The sequence below is a fragment of the Rhea pennata genome, chromosome 1, assembly GCF_028389875.1.
Source record: "Rhea pennata isolate bPtePen1 chromosome 1, bPtePen1.pri, whole genome shotgun sequence".
Classification (NCBI taxonomy): domain Eukaryota; kingdom Metazoa; phylum Chordata; class Aves; order Rheiformes; family Rheidae; genus Rhea; species Rhea pennata.
Genome location: NC_084663.1, coordinates 33,333,312 through 33,354,377, shown reverse-complemented (window position 1 = coordinate 33,354,377; position 21,066 = coordinate 33,333,312). Strand labels below are relative to the sequence as shown.

General features: G+C 38.8%; 1 protein-coding gene across 1 annotated transcript in view; it reads left to right on the top strand.

The window, feature by feature from the left end:
* The window catches only part of NELL2 (neural EGFL like 2), a 148,977-nt gene that overhangs the window by 15,435 nt on the left and 112,476 nt on the right, over positions 1-21,066 (top strand). Inside the window, exons 3-5 of the mRNA XM_062583812.1 lie at positions 5,752-5,902; positions 18,837-19,010; positions 19,115-19,211. Of these exons, the coding sequence (XP_062439796.1) occupies positions 5,752-5,902; positions 18,837-19,010; positions 19,115-19,211 (422 nt within the window). The remainder of the gene's footprint in view (positions 1-5,751; positions 5,903-18,836; positions 19,011-19,114; positions 19,212-21,066) is intronic.

Sequence of the window (21,066 nt, the reverse complement as noted above, 5' to 3'; positions counted from 1 at the left end):
CTTACTGGAGTCCTTCCCTGCATTCAGTTTTTTATTCCATGGAAATTAGGTTGTAGCCAGTTTAAGCAGCACTCAGGTGCAGGTGAGTCTAGAAATACCCTGGCTGGATGCTGGCATACAACTAGATCTCAGTGTTCACCCAGGCTTGTACTGGGCATTGCTCCTGGGCTCCTTAGGTTGCATGTAGCCTTTTGGAAGGGAGTGAAACTCTGACCAATGGGACCTTATAGGGCCAGTATTTGCTCTCTGCTTTAATCTTTTTATGGTAGAACTGCAAAAAGCTTCATCCTAAACTCCTGTGATTTGAATTCCTAGAGCTTTGGGGAAACTAAGTCAGGTTGATGCGGTTTATAAAAATTATAGCTGTTCCATACTTTCTTGCTGAAGCGTATGGGAACATATTGGGAAGGAATGAACAAATGTGTAGGACAAACAGCTCAATGTTACATCAACTAATGTCTTACATATCACTTCAAATAGTTATATAAAGAAACTAAACTAATCAACTGTCTCACTGAAGTATCTAAAGCATATCATAATATTGCAGGGTTTTAGTCTAATAAGGATTGTTTTACTTCTTTCTATTTAGCTTTCATTAATCATTGTTACAGGAGTATGACTTGAAAATTTGGATGCTCTGTGCTCTAGTTAAAAACCTGTTGTACCTTTTCAACCTTGCAAAGAGTTCGCATTTGGATCGGCTTCCCATTCTGCCTCTTTAGCTGAGAGAAGCTGTGCCTTCTTCAGCTACTTAAATAAAAGCACAATGTAAACAGTTGCAGATGTTGTTGCCCTGTGCAGGCTGTGTGAAAACATTAGCCAAAAATGTTAATAAGGAGAAGTGACACTGAATTTATGCATATGACACCAATTCCAAATAGTGTAGGAAAATAACAGAACTGAGCTAGCCTTATTATGTTCTTCAGACTCCTTACCCTGCAACCCTTTGTTCACAAGCCAGTAGAATTAAATTTGGGCAGTTCAACAAATTTAGTCAGATACAGAATCAGTTTACAGATGATGCTTTTAAAAGCTTATTGTGTTCACATTAAACTGGAACTGTGGAGTCCAATTAATTAGAATACCCCCTTCTGAAGTGGGTCTGCAGAAGTTTGAGGTTTTATAGTTCAGTTCATACTATTTGCTTGGCTTAAAATGCACTTAAGAGCATACTCTTTCTTAAGAGAAGGTACCTATTCCATTTAATAAACTATTTTTATTGTGAACTGGAAAATATCTGTAATGAATGGCTTGCTCTTAACTATTTTTGCATGTTGTCTTTTCATTATATAATTTAACATGCGGTGGTGCAACGTTTTTTTGGGGAGACACAAGGAGTTAGTTATAGCTGTCTCAGTGCCCTGATACAGTTTCTTCTATGTTTGCCTGAGTCCTTTTGCTAGGATAGGTAAGAAGAGAAGGAATGACAGGCTGATGGCAGAGGAAAAAGGATAGGATTGCCTCTTTCTGTGGCACCAACTGGAACTGCTTTTGGACCTCTGGAACTGTTGAAAGATACTTATCCTGGCTATAATGTAGTAATTACCATCTCATGAGCCTAACTAAAATGGCTGTGTCTACACTTAGGTGTGTAACATCTCCAGGAAACTCTTACATGGCTATAGTGTTTGCTGCGAAGCTCTGGGTGCAGATTGTTTGAGAGGTGAAAGGTATGCCAGGTGCTGAGTACGAGAGTGTCCTACTATTTGGGTCTGCAGTTGCAAATGCAGTTCAGAGCAGCCACTAAGCTCACCCTCTGAAGGACTAAGGTTCTCTAAGTCTTATGGTCACCAGTTTTCTTTCATAGAGTGTTCAGGCTGCTTTGCAACGTTAGATCTTAATCAGCTTGGCTTTCTGATCAGCTGACTGATCGTCTGATAATTGACTGTGACGGCTTAAGACTGACCACCTTCCACTGTTCGTCAGCATCCCTTTTGGAACTACATCATGTAAACTCTCCTCAGTTACTGTGTGTGAACTTAGCTGAATTAATTCTAATTATCTTCAGCAGGCTAAGGCAGCTGGCTTGGACTGGAGCAAAGAAATGCTCAGATGATCAGTTCTGCTGAGCTTGCTATGGGGGAGTTACTGTAGAAGAAAGGCAGAAGCAAAAACCTGGAGAGGGGGGTGAGGAGAGATGGGGCATCACAAACTGCCACTTCTAGGAGACGAGAAGCCTGGACTGCAGCCTCGTGTTTAATTTCAACTTCATACTAAATGCTCTGTAAATACCTATTGTTAGTGACCATTTCGCTGACCATTATTCTCATTGTATGAGAATGTTGCATATTAATTCTGCCTTTCCACAACCTCCTACCCCCAGTCTATTGTGATGTTTTCAGTACTTTTGCTAACTTGCATGTCTGAAACCTAGTTGTGCGTCTTATTCCAGAAGTATTATAATTCCTTCTAAAGGGCATTTTCATGCCATAACTTTTGAATTGAACAAGAAGTGCACATGCGTTGTATCTTGAGGTTAGATTTTTGTTTCCTTCATTTTCACTTTATTCTTGAGTATATTGAAAACTGAATGTTAACGCTATGGGTTTGTGGGTTTTTAAGGGTGGGATAGAAGTCAAACGTGTAGCATTCTTAGAAAGTAAATCCACTATATAGATATCATAGCTAGAGATGAATTTCTCCTTCAAACTGCTAGATCTTTCCATACTTTTGTATTCTAACATCAAAATATTTAGGCTTTCAGTTGTGTATTAAATTAAAAATGTTCACAGTAACAATTTATTTTCATACAACTCATTAGAAATAGTTTATCATCTGAGATATACCAATTTGGTGTATGTTCCCTTCCACAAGCTGTTATGGAAGTAGTCCAGTTCCTGTAAGGTATTTTCCTTCAGTCTTGAAATGATTGCTAGAAGTCAAACGTCAAGACCAAGCTTGCCTCAGTATTTACTGAGCATAGTTGGTGATCTATCAGGCAGCTATGTTAGTGTTCAGTGGTAATTGGAATGAGGGATTTACACTGTTGTTAGTGTAAAAAGAATGAATCTAGTGGATCAAGGACCTTTTAATGGTCTCTTCTAGAAATCCACCTGTTACCAGCCCTCAGCAAACTATGTTTGAGGGAAACCTGAAGGAAACCAATCAGATTCGGTCAATGGAAGCAGAACGAGATCAGCTGGGGAATTTTCTGCAGTTCTGCTATTTCTTGATATTTTGATGCAACTTTCTCTTCTCTCTTTTGTTGGCTTTTTTCCCCTTCCAACCCTCTTCCTGTTCCCCTCAATAGATGACTGCATGCTCGCTCTCTAACTTAGAGTAAGACTTATAGGGCCAAACACAGAAGCTATTAAATGAAGGATGTGTGCAGCTTCTCCACTATCACATCAGTGTAGGTGTGTGCTCTATCAACTTTGGGTAAGTGGCAGGGGGTGAGAGACAACGTGTAAATCAACTAACAATTGTTATTGCCCTTCTTCATCCTTCACTTTCCTTCTAGCAACTCTGTCAGCCTTTCATTTGAAAGGGAGTCGGCTAGCATTAACGTGGAGTGAAAGAGGTTAGGATGTTCATAGTGTATACTCTATACCTTTTGTTTCTCGGATCTCATCTACTGAAATCAAAGCAAAGTATTTCTGTCAAGAAAATACGTAATGAACATAGGAAGTTGGAGAGACAAGACTGTTATTACACTGTAGTAATAATTATTACAGTATAAGCAAGATTTCACATATTTCAGTGGTCTCAGCTTGCTCTTGTTTTGTTCTGTCATCTTCATCTAGTTTGAGCTGCACTGCTCATCTTGACCGAAACTTCTGAGATTGCAAGCCCTTCAGGCAGAGAAGCTCTGCTTATCAAGGCAGAGACTCTTTTGACTGTGCATGCAAGCACGTAAACAAAATTTTATTACTTTGTCAGATCTTCAGGGATCAATCAAAATGAGATTGTTTTAGTTTCAGTGTAAACATGTGATGTGGTTTTGGGCCTCCAACCAGATTGTGTTAAGGGCTCTAATTATGATTAACCTGCAGTAAAAAAGGTGTTGGTTGGGCTTCATAAAGTGAGAAGAAAACCTGCAGACACGGTTGGAGGATGTGCTTTGCATCTGAAAATTGGTCTCTATATGCTTATAAGTGAGTTCTATATTTGCATTTTCCTGCATTCTTCTGTATCATGATAGGGAAGTTGCTGTGAAGAACTTGAGTGCATAAAGACTTATAATAATGATTAAAGAATGTGTTCCATGTGTGTCCTTCCTCAACTCTGTCTGGTGGGAACGGACTGTTTATATTGCTGAAATTGTTAATGCAGTTAAACTATCTTCCAGCATGCAAACCAATGTCATTCCATTCTGTTAGTGTCCCTTGGCTAGAAATGAATGCTTTGATGTAATTGTATTTGAGTTGCATTATGCTGCAGTGAGGAAGTTCCACAATCCACAGTGGAAAAGATGTGAAGTTTCAGCTTTAAAATGCTTTTTTTTATTGCTCTCTCTTTTTTTTTTCTTTTTTTTCTTTTTTCCTCTCCCCCCCTCCTTCATTTTTGGATTCTCCGTTGCAAAGGAAAATGGATCCAGTCCAGCCTGGTGTGACATTGTAGGAGTTCAGCTAGGGTTTCTGGGGTGTAGAAATTACTGACTTTCTTAAACATGTATTACAAAATATTCCTGTTCAATAAACCACAATAAACTGTTAGTTAGCTGTCAATATGGAGTAGCGTTATTATAGATATGGCCTAAAGTATAGACGTGTGTTTTCAGAATATCTCTTACTGTGAGCTCAGCTCCAGTACTTCCAACAGAAAATCAATGCTTCTATTGCAGTTAGCTCTCTGCTTGTTCCTGTCCCTGAATGAGTGTCCCAGAGTCAGAGCTGGATGGTCAAATTATAATAAGAAGCTTATGAATTGATTACACACTTTAATGAATTGATTTTATGCATTAAAAACAATATATTAAATTTTTAATAGTATAATATATTGTGGAAAACCTGGGAATTGTTCTTCTGTCATTTGACATCTTATTAGTAAATTACCTCTCCAGAGGGCTGAAGGTTGGGCCTTTTGTATTCTTATCCTCTATGCAAATTCAGCAGAAGTGTTGTTTCAGCCTTGATTGTTGGGGGCTCTTAAAAGCAAAATTGTTTTTTTGTGTATGCAATTACTCTGTGACAAATGTACAATAACATTGCTGCTGCTGCTTACACAGGATGTCATGTACAACTGGTGTAGATAGTGATTAATTTTTGACAGTATATTTTGAGAGATGGTTAATTTTAAAGCTCATTTGTGACTCTTACTTAAAGCTCAGTAAATTGTCCCTCAAGAGCTGCTGCTTTTTGTTTTTTTAATTAATTGTGCATATATATTAAACATAGCATTTTGATAGATGTCATAAGATATTTGCTGAGGTCTCATTTCACAGTTTAGGCTTGTATCCAGTGCTGTCACTCTGCAATAAAGTGCAGAGGAGCTGCACTGCTAGTCCGTGTGTATTTTGTATGAGATACTAATGGTACATATGGCCATCCATGAAGAGAGTAAAATAGCTATGACCCTGTCTTTAACAAAAAAAGAAAGGAAAAATAAAATGGATGTTGTATTAAAACATTTTTTTTCATTGAAATGATTCACATTTGATTTAAGACATAATGTTTAAAATACTTTGGTCCCTGCTTTTTTGCCTGTCTGCATTGTGCCACTGTGGTGTAGCTTGTTTTGTTGACTTTCCCAGTTGAGGGTGCAAAGTGAAATAAGATAGTATTCTGAATGTCTTTTCTGTGTTTTTTTTAGATACTTCAAGAAGTGTAAAGGCATCTCCAGAAACAGCTGAAATCTTTTTTCAGAAGTTAAGAAATAAATATGAATTCACAGTCTTGGTGACCTTAAAGCAAGCCCATTTAAATTCAGGGGTTATTCTTTCTATTCATCATTTAGATCACAGGTAAGTCTGCTACCTGTATGCTGGTAAATGAAAGCATGTGTGTTTGTACAGTCAAAAGCTGAACATAAAGTAGGGGAAGAACTGTCAGGTAGCAAGTCACTTGCAAGTACTTAGTGTGTGTGTGTGTGTGTGTGTATATATGCATATTATACAGATTCAAAAATTCGCAAATCCAAATCTGCCAAGTGAAAGTGGAACAGCTGTCACTCTTTAAATGTCTCTTGCCACTAGGGGCATGAAAAGCCAGTTCTCTCCAGTTATAAGTGTAAGGACCGCATTCTGAGCTGGTGTAAAACTGCAGCACATCAGTACAGCTATACTGATTTGCAAAGCCTGTGGCCCTGGCCCTGTAAGTGTGCTTCTTCACCAGTGAATTGTTAGCACTGAGTATGAGGGGAGGAGAAAGAGGTATCTTTTTTTTTTAATTATTATTATACCAGGTTGTGGGCTGATACTGAATGGTAGAATACTTAATTGGGAATTCTGTCAGGCTTTAAAAGACTAGAGCAGATGACACTGAGCATTTGAGGATTATTTCTTTATGATAGGATAGCAACTGCTAGAGATATGAGTTATTCTTTATATTTCCATCTGAGTAACTGCTATTAAAGATAACCACCCTGTGGTTTAGTAACAGAATAAAAAGGATTTAAAAAATGTGCATTTTCTAAGCAGTTACCAGCACAAGCAACAGATGATCTCTCCTTTCAGTTCATGCTCCTATTGTTTTCCTTTGTACAGTCCCATAATACTTTTTCTTGGTGATCTTCCTGCAAAGTAAAAGAAAAATGAAGGCAAAGACAGATGCTTGAGGGAAAACAAAATATCTGTTGCTCTGAGTGTGCAAGTTTTCATTAACAGGCCTTAGTTTTGTGCTAGAAGGTGGTACAATAGTAGCTTTGTACTATTTCCCAGAGGCCCCATCTTCTGCAAAATCTTTAAAAAATGTTCCCAAGGATCATTATGCTGAGTTTATTGAAGCATCTTTAAACAATGTAGAGGAGTACTTAAAATAACTCCTAGATGATGTTTATTGATCTTATATCACAGAAAAGCCAAGTGGCTCCTCTGTTAGTTGTTACCTGCTGCTCATCTCCAAGAGTGGGCAGTGTGTAATGGACAGAATTGGGCAGCTGTGATTGAGTTTCTAATTCAGATGCAGAAATATCCCAGATAACCTTGCAGTAAGACTGGAGAAATAGACCTGTTGTTGGTCTTAAGAGATCAAGAATATGTTAGATTGGCTCTATCTAGCTGTAGTAGAGAGAACCTCAAACATTTTCCTAAGGTGTATGTTATATGTTTATTTTCTGGGCTTCTTGAAAGCCTTTGGATGATCAAACAAGAAAGGAAGAAAAGGACCTATGAGATTATTTATGCTAATAAAAATTCATTTATCAGGGCAAGTTTGGATAAAGCAACTAAAGAAAAATCTATTTTTGAATACTTTGTTGCTTCCTCTTGGAGAATATTATATAATCTGATGGAAAAGAAACCTAAACTGGTTTTAAAAATGAGAGGCCTAATCTGTTCCCACTACAGTTGGTAGATATTTTTGTTATATTTAGTAGCTGTAAAATCAATCTCAACAAGAGTATGACAAGAAAAGAGAATTTGACAATATAAAATTAGGTGTGCCCTTTAAGCTTTTAATAAACAGCTCTACAACACAAGAATCTACAGAATACCGTCTGTGTGCCATATTGGTGTTTGTCTAATTTATTGTGCCAAATTGAGGGATGACTTAGTTCAGTGCAGATGATACTGTAACTAGGCTAGCATCTATACCTCTTGGTTCTTTTATGGTTTCCATTTTCCTTTTTGAATGCCAATAAAGGTAATTGTATTTAGAAATTAAAAGGAAACAATTGTAAGGGTTACATTAAGTAACTGCTGCTTCAGGGTCAGATTTCAAACTCTTTTCATCATCCATTTCTGTCTCTCTTTGAGCTTGCCCCTTTCTGTCCAGGGACTTGTGTGCAAAGACTCCTTAGTTTTTAAACAACTTGTAGGGAACTGTCTATGTCACAAGTCCTTGCAGTTGGAAGGAGAAACAGCAACACAACACCTGATTCTCCACTCTATTGCACCAGGTTTAGCCTTATACAACTCCTTTAAAGTAGAAAAGCTGCACTAGTATTGAGCTGTTGTGTTGCAGGATAGAATCTAGCTGTGTTCTTGATTTACAGGATTCAATACTAGCTCTTACTTTCCTGCCATGAGAAAATAGGATGGTGGATATAAGGAAAAAGGATATAATCAATCATCACACAAGTAGCTTTTCCTGTATTTTATTTTAGAGTGGTTTCATGACACCTAAAGGTTCTAATATCTAGGGTAAAAGAAAATCAAAATATTTTTCTGAAAAATGGAAAAACTGATTGATTCAGTGATTGGAAGTGACTTCACTGATTTAGTGTCTTGGAAAATATGCATTTTGGAAAATGAATCAAAGTAAAAACTCATCTTCTCATTGCATAGCCCTAGGGACTTCAGTGAAAATACACTAATATATGGCAGTTGAGGGCATCTATTAAACTAGTTGTCTCAATTTTATAATTTTAGTAAAAATGATATACTTGAGATTGAAAAGCAAACTGTGTCTGGTCCTCTGGGCTTTTTTTTTTTTTTGTTCCTCTTTGACTTCCTTTCAAAGATGATCAGTAACTAATACTTTCACTGAGATGATAGTCATACACTACTTAAGGTTTTGAGTCTTAAGAACTTAACAGGATCGCTCTTAGGAGGTTTTTTCTCTCTTCACACGGTGAATGCTGTCCGTGGGGCATCAGAAGCAGAAGTTGTCCATGTAAACCTGAGGCTTAAATGTTAGAGGCTGGACTGTTGCTTTCCCCATGAAAAGTAGCTTTCTAAAGGGTTTACTGGGGATATAGTCATCTTATGCACTAAATGCTCTTATTTTTATTTTACTAATTGAGTATTGATGCTGTCTTCCTTCTCCTTTTAAGATCATTATGCTTTTCTTTAATATTTTCAAATCTTTTAAAATTGATTTTAAAGTGGAAGGATCTGAAACTGTACCTGTAATGATTCCTGTCTACTTTGCCTATATTCTACTACAGAGACTATCTGTTTTTGCCCTACTAACCGGGGCACCTGGAATTTTCAGATGGTTGTATTCTCGGATACATCTTGGAAGAGATACTTTCAGTAAAATACTGCACAACAGTAACCATTCAAATGGGTTTCATGCAGCTAAATACTTGTTTCTGGGCATGTTTGTGTATGGCATATATTTTAGACAAGGAAGTTATGAATGTTTATTTGACTTAAGAGGAGCTTCTTGATTACATATAGTGTGCTATCTAAAATCCTCTGTACTTTACAATAACAGAGTAAATATTTTGAATGATGTTAAAGTGATGCCTTCAGTCTGAGTGCAGATACTGTTACACATGAATTGCTGGGTGCTTGCTCTAAGAATTGGTGTAAGCGTCTTCACTTCTCTTCTGAATTTGTCTTGGCTGCTTCTTGATGAAAGAATCAGTGAAGAGAACTTTAATCTCTGGCAAAGTTTTAATATGTTAGGCCTCACTATTCCATCATATATTTGCATTTAAGTGATAACAGTGGAGTGATGTAGTAAAGCTTTTCCTTCCCTTCATGTTAGATGGCTTTATGCCACTAATGTTATATTCATATCTCTTTGAGGTGCTGCGTTCTAGGGACCTTAAACTACAATTCGATGATTTCACCCTTTAACTAGTGTGTGTGTGTGTGTGTGTGTGTGCGTGTTTTTATCCTGGAACAAAGTAGTAAAATCAATCTGATATTATGGAGAGGCATTCCTTAGACCTAATTGTGTACATCTGATAATTTATTCAATTACTGCCTTTCGTAGCATTTGTTTTCACAGCACCTTGTGATTATCTGTTGTCAAATGTACAGCACTATATAGTGGTTTGAGACCTCTTTCAATGTCTAGGTTTGAGACCTCTTTCAATGTCTAGGAGGAAATTATCTGAGACTATTTCTTATGGATGCAGGGAGATAAATTGCTAGAGGTAACCTCCTGATGCATAAATTCCGTTGTATTTGACTATCATATTAAAGTAGTCCTGGAAGTGTATGTTCCCTGCTGTTGATAGATGAGTGCCTGTTTCTGGATTGCAGTAGTAAGTCTCTTCTATCTGACAAGCTTGCTGTGGACACATTATACTGATGAAAAACTTTAACTGTAGAGTTATGTAGGTTGTGTCTGAGGGGTGCTCCATGCTCTAATAGCTTGCAGGATTTAGATTAGGTGAGAATAGCATGGGATTCACCTCCAAATGTTAAGCTGTATGTGGCTGTTTCCTGTGTCAAAAGAAGTAGTAGCCTATTTCTTTCTAAACCACTATATGTGAATGTGTTAGTGCTCTTTGAGACTGTGGAGGGTTGTAATGCTCTCTTTTTTTTTGTAGTAAATTTTACTGTTTCTTACTATAGTAATAATAACTATAAACCTAAAATTTATTTAAAACATAATCAGTTGCTTTTGAATTGACTTGCTGTAACATTTTAGAACTCTCCTAGGGCCAACCATGTTTCTTTTATCTAAAGTTTTCATGTGTCATTGCAGATGTCTAGGAAAAAAAAGAGTATTTTCTTTGTTCTTTTCATTCATTTATGCTTTTTTGAGCACTGAAGAAGATTGTAAGACAAAAGATTCTTTATGTAGCCACTGACAGTTTGGTTGGGCTCTTTCCTTTACCCCAAAAGAGAAAGATTCCTTGTTTTTGTTTGGGAGATTATCTTCTGTCCTTGAATATGTAGTTGAATGGAAATGTTTGAGGCAGTCCAAGTTTTGTATTATATTCAGTTTAACCTCTTCATAACATTGGGGATGACTTATTTCTTAGTGTTGTTTATAAAGGAGGTTATTAAATTGATTGATGCCTTGTCACTGTAACCTGTTTTCTTTGCTTCATTTAGTTTATGCTTCCTGCCAATAAAAAAGTTGACAATAAGATGTAAATTGTTTGAAGTAGTGAATGTACCTCTGTTAGAAATACCTTACTGTAACGTGTACTAAATCAAGTTAGGTCAGCCTGTCTGCTGACGTAAATTGTTACAGTACCAACTAATCCAGTGTGATTTGCTTGAGAATTTGTTCCAAAATGCTCCTATGAGACCAGACCCTGTAGTTTGAATTTAGTCTTTAAGACTAGTGACAGATTTACTTCAATAAGGCATGAAAGATTTGTCCCTGCCTATGACACTGGAAAGTACAGATGAAATAGATAGTTGAAATGTGAGTTTTGACATCTCTCATTATTCTTCTACTGTTTTCTGAAAGGGTTTCTATTAACAAATAACAAACAAATGTTATATGTTTGTTTGAAAAATATGTTGTTATATGTAACAAAACAGGACAGGAAAGAGGAGGAGGTAGGCTGAAATTGTTTTTTGCTTCTGCTAATACATATCAGAAAGTTGTTCACTGAGTTTGCAGTCATTTTGTTCTCCACGGAGAAACTCTGTCAAAAAAATGGAGTGACAGAGGGCAGAAAAGTTTATTCCATTTCTGTTTACTTTTTGATGTAGGAAATTCTCTTCACTCTTTGACTGTGGTAGAAAAAGAAGCTTCAGAGAGGCAAGCCTGACGTGAATGAGATTGTATGATAGAAAGAAAAAAATACCGATAAATGGGGTAGTAAGATAGATGAGAGGCATGAGAGCAGTTGCTGAAAGATGAGGATTCTGTTTCAAACAATATTTCCTGGTTTTGGAATGTGATTTGATTTCATATTTGCAGCTCAAACTGGGGACAGTGTGGACAATGTGCCATAACACCAGATTGAATTGTTGCAACACCAGAGCAGCACTTTTCAGGATTCTGCCTCCCCTTGGACTGCTGTGGGGAGCTCAGCAGGACTTCAGCTCCTGCTTCCAGCTCCTGCCGAGCTCCTGCAAGTGCTGGGGGAAGGCTGGCTAGGAGCCCTGGCTTGTCAGCTGTGAGATTAGGGGGTCTGTGATTTCTTGCTTCTGTGACAGCCAGGGGCTCGTGGATCATACCTCTAAGCTTAGCAGAAACTGTGAGGCTCTGCAGGTGGGATAAGCAGGATTTTGCCTCCCTGATTCAGTGGTATAGCTGAGTTGAGAATTTAGGAGATGGGCCGAAAGATCCCTCAAATGAAGAAAGCAAGTTCTTGCCTTCAAAGCTAGGAAAGACTTCCAGGTCACCACAGCCTCACTGAAATCAGATGAGGGACTGGAAGATCTGATAGAAACAAGATCTTATTTGTGTATTTTTTTTCTCTTGCATTGCTTTGTTAGCTTGAGTCAGATACAGACTTTGAGAAGGAGAAGGCTGAAGATTTGAGCAACCTGTGATTGTTTCCCAGATTCCTCTGAATCATGGCATTGCAACTCTCCCAGTTCATGCCTTGTGCTGAGGCTTCTTTCTGGCCAGAAAGAAGGTGCAGTGCTGTGTGGTAGCCAGGAGGGTTTCTGCAGGTGAATGTGTACAAATGGTATCTCTTACATGAACATGCTGATGTTCCCAGATGCATGTCCCAGCATGAGGCTCAGTCTCACATTCACATCAGGAATGCACCTTCCCACTCTCCAGCTGTCAGTCCTCTGTAGCTGTCCAGTGTGATGAGCAATGGTCATGTTGGAGCAAGCTGAAATGTTTTGCCTTTTTTGTGGGGGGTGAGGTGGAATAAATAGCATAAGAGAATGCCAGAATGATCAATAACACACTGGCAAGAGTACTTAGAGACATTTTCCTTGCACCATTAATCTTTTCTCTGCTTGATTTGAAAGAGGGACTTTTGCATCTGAAACAAGTGTCCTGAGGAGTGGTTTTCTTTAATACAGAAAAAGGCTTCACTAGTAGTGCTGAGCTGTGGCTGTGCTAGTAAAAACAGGGCACAGGCTTTGAGGACTGGTCTGCTGTTGTTTGCTTTGTATAATAGCTACCATCCTCATTGGCATGGTTTTGTCTCCTGCAGTTTGCACCTTCCTGGATTATGCTAGGGCATGGTTTGTGAAATAGCATGGGTCAAGAACTGTTCCCAACAGATAGAATGGAAAAATACATCCATGTGAGTGATCTCTCCCTCTTCTTCCCTAAAAAGAATGGAAGCTGTGGTGGGGCACCACTGTTAATACTTGTATTAATGCTATGCTGCCATTCAGAGACCTAGGGAGTTGGGCAGAGAGGAACCTCATGAAGTTCAACAAAGGCAAATGCAGGCCCTGCACCGAGGGAGGAATAACTTCATGCATCAGTACAGGCTGGGGGTTGATCAGCTGGAATGCAGCTCACACTGGGTGCAGACCCACCTGGGAGTTCTAGTGAACAAGTTAACTGTGAGCTAGCAATGTGACCTTGTGGCAAAGAAGGTGAATGGTATCCTGGGGTGCATTAGGAAGACTGTTGCCAGCAGGTCAAGGGAGGTGATCCTGCCCCTCTACTCAGCCCTGGTGAGGCCACAGCTGGAGTACTGTGTCCAGTTCTGGGCTCCCCAGGACAAGAGAGACATGGAGCTACTGGAGAGAGTCCAGCGTAGGGCTATGAAAGTGATTGGAGGACTGGAGCACCTCTGCTGTGAGGAAAGGTGGCAATAGCTGGGCCTGTTTAGCCTGGAGAAGAGAAGACAGAGGGGATCTTATCAGTGTATACAAATACCTCAAAGGAGGGTGTCAAGAGGATGGGACCAGACTCTCTTCAGTGGTGCCCAGTGACAGGACAAGAGGCAATGGGCACAAATTGAAACACAGGAAGTTCTGCCTGAATATAAGGAAGAACTTCTTCCCTGTGAGAGTGACAGAGCCCTGGCACAGGTTGCCCAGAGAGGTTGTGGAGTCTCTTTCACTGGAGATATTCATATCCTGCCTGGATGTGATCCTGTCTAACATGCTCTATGTGACCCTGCTTGAGCAGGGGAGTTGGAATAGATGATCTCCAGAGGTCCCTTCCAACCTCAACCATTCTGTGATTGTCTTCAGGCCCAGAGAAAGGGCCCTTGCTGGCTTTATTAGTGTAGGTATAGGAAGTGAGACTAGCTTGCTGAGTTTAGGTCCCTGTTGTACCTGATTTGTTCTTTTTTGGTTAATATATGATTAATGGATTCTATGCGTTGAAAGAGCCTCAGCTGACCTCATCACGTCAACTGGCTTTATGGTCTACTTGCAGGTGCATGCTTTTTGGAAATGGGAAATACAGGTTCAAATCTATGGAGTCTTTCTGAGTTTAGCAAATATTCATTCTGGTTACATCTTGCTGCTTGAACACTTGTTTCAGTCAGAAGACTTGGTTTTGATGAGTTGGCTTTTTTTTGAATAGAAATATTTCATGTCAGAAAATTCCTGTCCAATTCTTAAAAATGTATTCAGAAATGTACAAAAATAGAGTTGATGGCTTTCCTGCTCTCTATGCATTTGCATTAAGTGCTACAAAATTATCCAGAAAAGTAAAGACCAGTACTTTATCACTCTAGCAAAAGTGTCATTCATCACTTGACTAGGTAGAGCTGTAGGGTAGTCAGGGAAGAGGTCAAAGCTGGTGAGGCCAAACAGTGTAATGACTTGAGGACTATATTTTTACAGCTATAATGCAGGTACCGCTTGGCATTTAGAATATATATGAGGATAATTTGATGCCATATTGTTTCAGGAGATGCAACATTGAGTAAAAGCTCATGTTTAATATTAAAGAACATTAAAAGTTCTAGCTCCCGAATGGGAAAAAAGCTTAGTCTCCTGAATGCCCAGCTATCACACCATGGAAAATAACAAATAATGCATTGCTGAACATGATGGCAGTGCAGTGCGGATTGCTTCAACAGCTTCAGCTGCACTCAGTAGAATGGGATTTATTTACTCCGGTTGTAGCCATAGTTTACAATGAATTGAGTCTACTGAGTAGGATCTCTTTTGTTATTTCATATCATTATACCCAAGTAAAAAACAAGAACCTCTATATTAGAGATCTTCAGATAAAGGTTTTTATAAATAATGGAGATATGAGTTTTTTGTTGTTCTTTAGATATTCCTTGACTTTCTTTGGCTTTTCTTTTTTCTTAGTATAGATCAAACAGGTGTGGAATACTTTTAACCCTGTACCTATAAAAGTGAGTAGTAAAAATTAAAAAAGAAAAAATCTTAAACAGCAGATATGGTAGCTTGTCTTCAGCTTCTAAAAATATTTGCCTACATATTGAGGTGAAGTAGGATTTTATTTTTATTTTATTAGCTTTCTGGAGTAACAGTGGGCAGTTATAGCATGCCTTTTCTCTCTGAGCAGAGATGCCAAATAAGTGAGTGAGGCACTGAAGACCTAGAGTTACCAAAATGGCTGATGGTGGTGAGTGGGCCGTACTTCCCCCTTCCCTGAGAGTCCTGCTCCATACGCCAGAACCTGCTATTGCTTCACCTCCCCAAACTAGCCCTTTGCTGTGCATCCTGACTTTAACTCCACAGCCCGCCTCTGCGTGTCCCAGCTTGGAGCGTGGGTCGTGTAGTGCAGAGGCTCATGCAGTGTGGAGAGGACAGCCCCTGTGCCCCTAAATGGGACATGTGGTAGCACACCAGCGCTCCTCGGCTGTACGCTTGGGGTACGCGCACAGCAGCCTGTGGGGCAGCAGCAAAAACATTGCTACTGTCTGTCTCGGCTTGCTTCGAGGCAGCTGAGACAAACTCCTTCCTCTGAGAACAGGCTCAGCCTTGGGGTGGAAGCGGTTGCTGTCTGGCTGGTTTCCAAGCAGACTGGCTGATCTTTCTTTGGCCTTGGCAGTTGCCTTTGAAACAACTGTGCCTGCACGGAGTGATCTGCAGAGATGTTACAGCCCTTTGTTCGGGTTGGCATTTTCTTCATTGTGTGTCAAACATAGCAACCCGAAGCACGTATCATCTCCCTCCAAAGCGGAATTCCTTTGACCAAAGGATATGCGGTTTTCGGGGTTAAAATCGGGCAGACTGGTATTGATTAAACAGTGAGCCTATGTGCTTTCAGTGAAGGTAGAAGCAGGTTCTCCTTTTGCACGGTGTTTATCATTGAGGTTTGTTTTTACTTAGAGCTCTGTGTCTTTTCAGCATAGCAGCATGTCTTGGAGCTGCTGGACAAAGCAGTAAGGGCGTTAGTATGGGAATCCTCGGGCTGATGTCGTCCCCAAGACAAGCACCCTGGGCTGGGAGGGGGTAGATATGAAATTCTGCTGATGGGGCTCCCCAGGAGCTTTTCAGCAATGAGTCTTAAAAAAAGACTGAAGCATAACGCAGTGATCATTTCCTTCGGGAGCAAGTCCTTAGGAAACAAGCTCACTTTTTTTTTCTCTCTCTCAAAACATTATCCTAAGCATGTAGGGAGATTTTTAAAACATTTTGGTCACTATAAGTGAGCTCTCTATGGCCAGTTGTGGGCGTTAATGCTTCCCTTACTTCTCTGAATGTGTCTGGGGTGCTCTGAGGTGGCTGTGGGCTGATAGGAGGCATCACGTGTCGTCTCAGCGAAGCAGGAGAAGCTTTGCTGGGGCTAGGCTGTGCATTTCCCACTGCGGCTGCGCACCAGCCCTGAGACCATGCTCAGTCTTCTGAAGTGAAGAGAACTGAGCCAGATCTGTTTTAAGTCCAGGCAGTTAAATATACACAATATAAATAGACACTGAATATCTAGCACAGTATCTTGAAAATGATGAAGCAGAAATGATTAACCTTCACTTCCCAGTGTTACCCTTACACAGTGTTAGCTCAAGCTGAATATTGTCACTTTTCTGATTGTGTTTTCCTGCTCCTTCTACAGATTATTAGTAAACCGTAAATTATGATTCTGTTTTGTCTGAGGACTTTTTAACATTTGGTTTCGTTAAGTCATGCAAAAAGTGGTGCTGTTGAGGTGGTTGCTAATACGTAATCCTCTCTGAATTTAGGCAGAAGGCATGTTCTTGCCAACGATCACCAAGCCTTTAGAAGGTAGATGCATTTGTTTACAACTTACTAAGCAGTAAAACGGAACAGATTCACTGTAGATCTCAAAGTGAGTTAGTCATCACTGAAACAGCTCACCAGATGTCCTGAATTTTTTGCTTCATATAGGAAGCTTCCCTTGGTTATTGCAGCATGGTTAAGTGCCAGCATCATGTCTCAACAGTTCTTAATTTCTGAGAACTTGCAGCCATATTTTACGTTTATTTGACAATTCTTGTTTCAATCTGAGATCTTGTTATCCTATCTGTATGAGAGGCAAAAATGAGTTTTTGTTTTATACCTTGTGTATTGACTGTACATTTGATTCCTGCACGCCTGCTTGTATGGCTGTGTTTTAGGGTCAGTTTGACTATTGACTTTGAGGCGAATAGGAGCTAGCTGTGTGTTGTACCAGGAAATAATATTTCAACATATCCATGCCCTTTTTTTTCCTGGATTATGTCTGCAACTGAGTGGAAAAGAGTTTCTGGAGCAGTCCAGCTTTGTAATGTTCCCCTCCTTTTTTAGGCTGAGTGTGACCTTATTTTTATCCTTGAAGCTTGCATTATGAAGAAGGTTATTAAGTTGACTGATGTCCTGCCACTATGGCCTTTTTTTTTTTTTTTTCCAGCCAGACCTTCAGTTAGTTTACACTCCTTGCCATGCAGAAATGATTTTGGGAGCATGAGTTGGTAAATTAGCTCAGATTATAAAATTTATTGCTGGACTTAGCTAACTGCTTTGTTAATACTAGGGAGGAAGGGGAAGGTGCCCTTTGACTGTTTTGCAGAAGAGTGGTATTTTTTGTGCCCTTGCTAGGCACACTTCACTGTAAAAGACCCAGAAGGAAGGAGAGATGCAGTGAGCCCAACCTTCTCCTAGGGGTAATGACTGATTAATGAAAGATGAGGAGACTACATCAAAACTATCTTATACAAGATAGCTCTTCATTTTCAGCTGTCTCATACAAGACTGTTTTGGTGTGATGTCCTCATCTTCACTCTTAAACTACAAAAATTATCCTGTCTGTTCTTTAATAAAATGCATCATCCTAAAACACATGCACACAAGATAACAAACCACCACCATGCTTGACTGCAGATGTAGTAGCAAAAATGCAAAAAATGAATTGTCCATTCACCCAATCTTTGCATTTCACAACATACTGTGTTTTCCTTACTCTTTTAGAGTCGTAGAATGTTGTAGAATGCACCTGATTAGAGAATTTCCACTTCTGCGTGTTCGTTCTTGTTTTAAAAATTTTGGGGAAGGGGCACTTTAAAATGAGAAACTCTAATATTTAGAAGAATATTTAGAAGTACTTTTGCTACCAAAGCTCAAAGCTACCAAAACACGTTGTCTGCAAATCTGATGTATATGGTGTACCCATCTTGGTATCCCTGCAATGCACTTTTTAAAACCATATATATATATACCACAAATACCATACACTTAGCCATTTAAATACATATGTGCATATATACATGTGTAAATTGTTCTGAAGAGTATAGGACTTCTTGATTTTGAGTTCTTTGGAGAAATCTGGAGAAATTTCATTATGAAAATAGGTATTATACAATATATAAAAAAGCAAACAAATGTCCAGCCTCTGTTCTTCCTTGCACCCTAGGTAATGACTAATGATGTCCCTATCACAGCACTTAGTGTTGTCTGTTGTGTATATTCATGCCTTTGGAGTATCTATACTGTACTTTCAGGATATAATGCAGTTTTTATAATAGACTAACTGTATTTCCAGTGAGACCATGTTATGAAAAATACTGTTAAAGGAAAAAAGATAATTAGCTTGATCTTGTGTGCTTAAATGGTAGTTGGATATTGCTGCTGTGTTTTACTCAGAAGGAGGATATAATACAAACCTACAGAGTGTCAGCTTTTGTCTTTGTTATTCCTTCATCATTTTTTTTTCTCTTCTCCTGTATGATAGTGAGAAGTTGTGTGATGTAAAATGCTACTGTGTTGATTAGAATGGTTCATGAGATGTTTCATTTTGGTGTAGGTACCTGGAACTGGAAAGTAGCGGTCATCGAAATGAAATCAGGTTGCATTATCGTTCAGGCAGTCATCGCTCCCACACGGAAGTATTCCCATATATTTTGGCAGATGATAAGTGGCACAGACTTTCCTTAGCAATCAGTGCCTCTCACTTGATCTTACATGTGGACTGCAATAAGTAAGTAAACAATGTTGATTCATAGTAAGTCACATTTGGAATGTTATAGCTCTGAGTAAATGACATGATAACAACTTGACTTTTATTTCCTTGCTTATCAACAGGATTTATGAAAGAGTTGTGGAAAAGCCCTTCATGGACTTACCTATAGGTACAACCTTTTGGCTGGGGCAGAGGAATAATGCACATGGCTATTTTAAGGTATGCATTTGCTGAAAGGAAGAGTGAATTTGGATAAAAATGACTTCACCTTAGGGAAGAATATGTGATCTGTAAACTAAGACTGGTTTAGGCTCAGCTGAGTTGAGGTTAGTCTTACGGACAAAGATGTGTGTACTGAATAAGAGATGATGCTTGCCGTATTACTTCTCTAGCAGGAGTTTGGATGGAACAAAAAAGGTATACCTTGCAGACCAGATATGGATAAGAGGCATGTATGTACATGAAGGACTCAGCAGAAATACAGCTACATTGATCAGGAAGAAATTGCCAACAGGATTGTCAATTTGTTAGATCAGGTTGAAAACAAGTTGCTGGCAATCGTAATGCAGTTCTTAATGCCATGGTGTGTTGTGTAGCATATTAGATGCAGTGAACTCCTTGTCAGACATGGATTCAGTTATGTTTCCATCAAACTGGAATTTCCTGAGTAGATAAAGCTGTACAGCTTGATATATAAGGCTCAGTTTTGCCAAATGCCATTGCCAACAGCAGTTTAAACCTGGAGAAAGTCAATGGCCAAGTGAAACATAGGAAAGAAGTGGTCAGGTTAACTGTCTGTTTTACAGCTGGATGCATTTCCTCTCCACCCCCAATGCTATTTCATCAGGGTATGGATATGCAGTACAGTCTAGGGGACTCTGTTTCCTTATCTCTGCAGAGTCCATGAGTCCATTAGGTAGCATTCATTGGTCACAGCTGCTGTCTGTGGTTTGGCTTCGATTCTCTCTGGAGCTGCTTTGACAAATGATGGCATCCCTGTGGATGCCTTGCGGCACTGCAGTCCCATTTACCTCCCTATTGGCATTTTTTTTTACTTGAGCTACAGAATGTAATTGATGTCTGTCACAGGCCTAATCATATTGTTAAATATGGCTTGCTAACTCTTTTCTGGGATGAAACACTATGACTCACTGCAAATTCTGTGCTTCTGTGTTAAAATACGTTTTTAGGTGTTGAAATATTGTACTTGATACTTGAATGATAATTTACACATTTGATAGATATAAAGTATGGAAGTCTAGTGAGGCACTCTGATTTGAAAACTGAAGCATGAATTTGTTTTTATTTTTTTACTTTGTTTCCTTTTCCTGCAAAAGACTGAGAGGATGCCTGGTAAATGAGTTGCAAAAGTATAATTTCTGGTTTAAATGAACAGTTAAATGTGAAAATAAAATCAAAAGCAAATATTAGTGCATTTGGTTAAACTGATTTCAGATACTTTATTCTATGTTAATAACTTTTTTAATATTCCTTTTATTTGTCTTCATAATTTTTGACTTGATTAAATTTTCTCAAATCATAGACACTGTGAAGGAGCTCCTTTAGTTTAGAAAAATAAATACTCCCCTTGTAGATGGTATTTGTTTGTTTCTTTATTTCTTTGGAAAAATAAAATAAACTACTAAATAAAATACAATAAGCTGTGCCTCAATTGCAAATATAAGTCAATTTAACAGAAATACAATAGGGAATTGGTAGTTGTTAAAATGACATCAATATATCCAAAATACAATGTTCTAATTGATTTCTCCAGTATAATATAATACAAATGGCCTGACCACATCTGAAAATGTGACACCATTGTACAGAAAATGCATCAGTGTAGAAGAATACTTTTAATCTGTCTTACTGTTTTGAAGTGACTGTATTTTCATTTGGCCGGTGTAGGACATCTACTGATCTGGTTTTCAGAGGTCTAGGTTTTCAGTTCCTTCCGAAAATTGGGTTACTTTGAGTATGTCTCAAATGGATTGTCTTTATATCAAGGTACTCAATCGTTAGTCACTCTGGAAAAAATTTATTTGGCTGTATTTCATTTTGGACCTAATCTTGC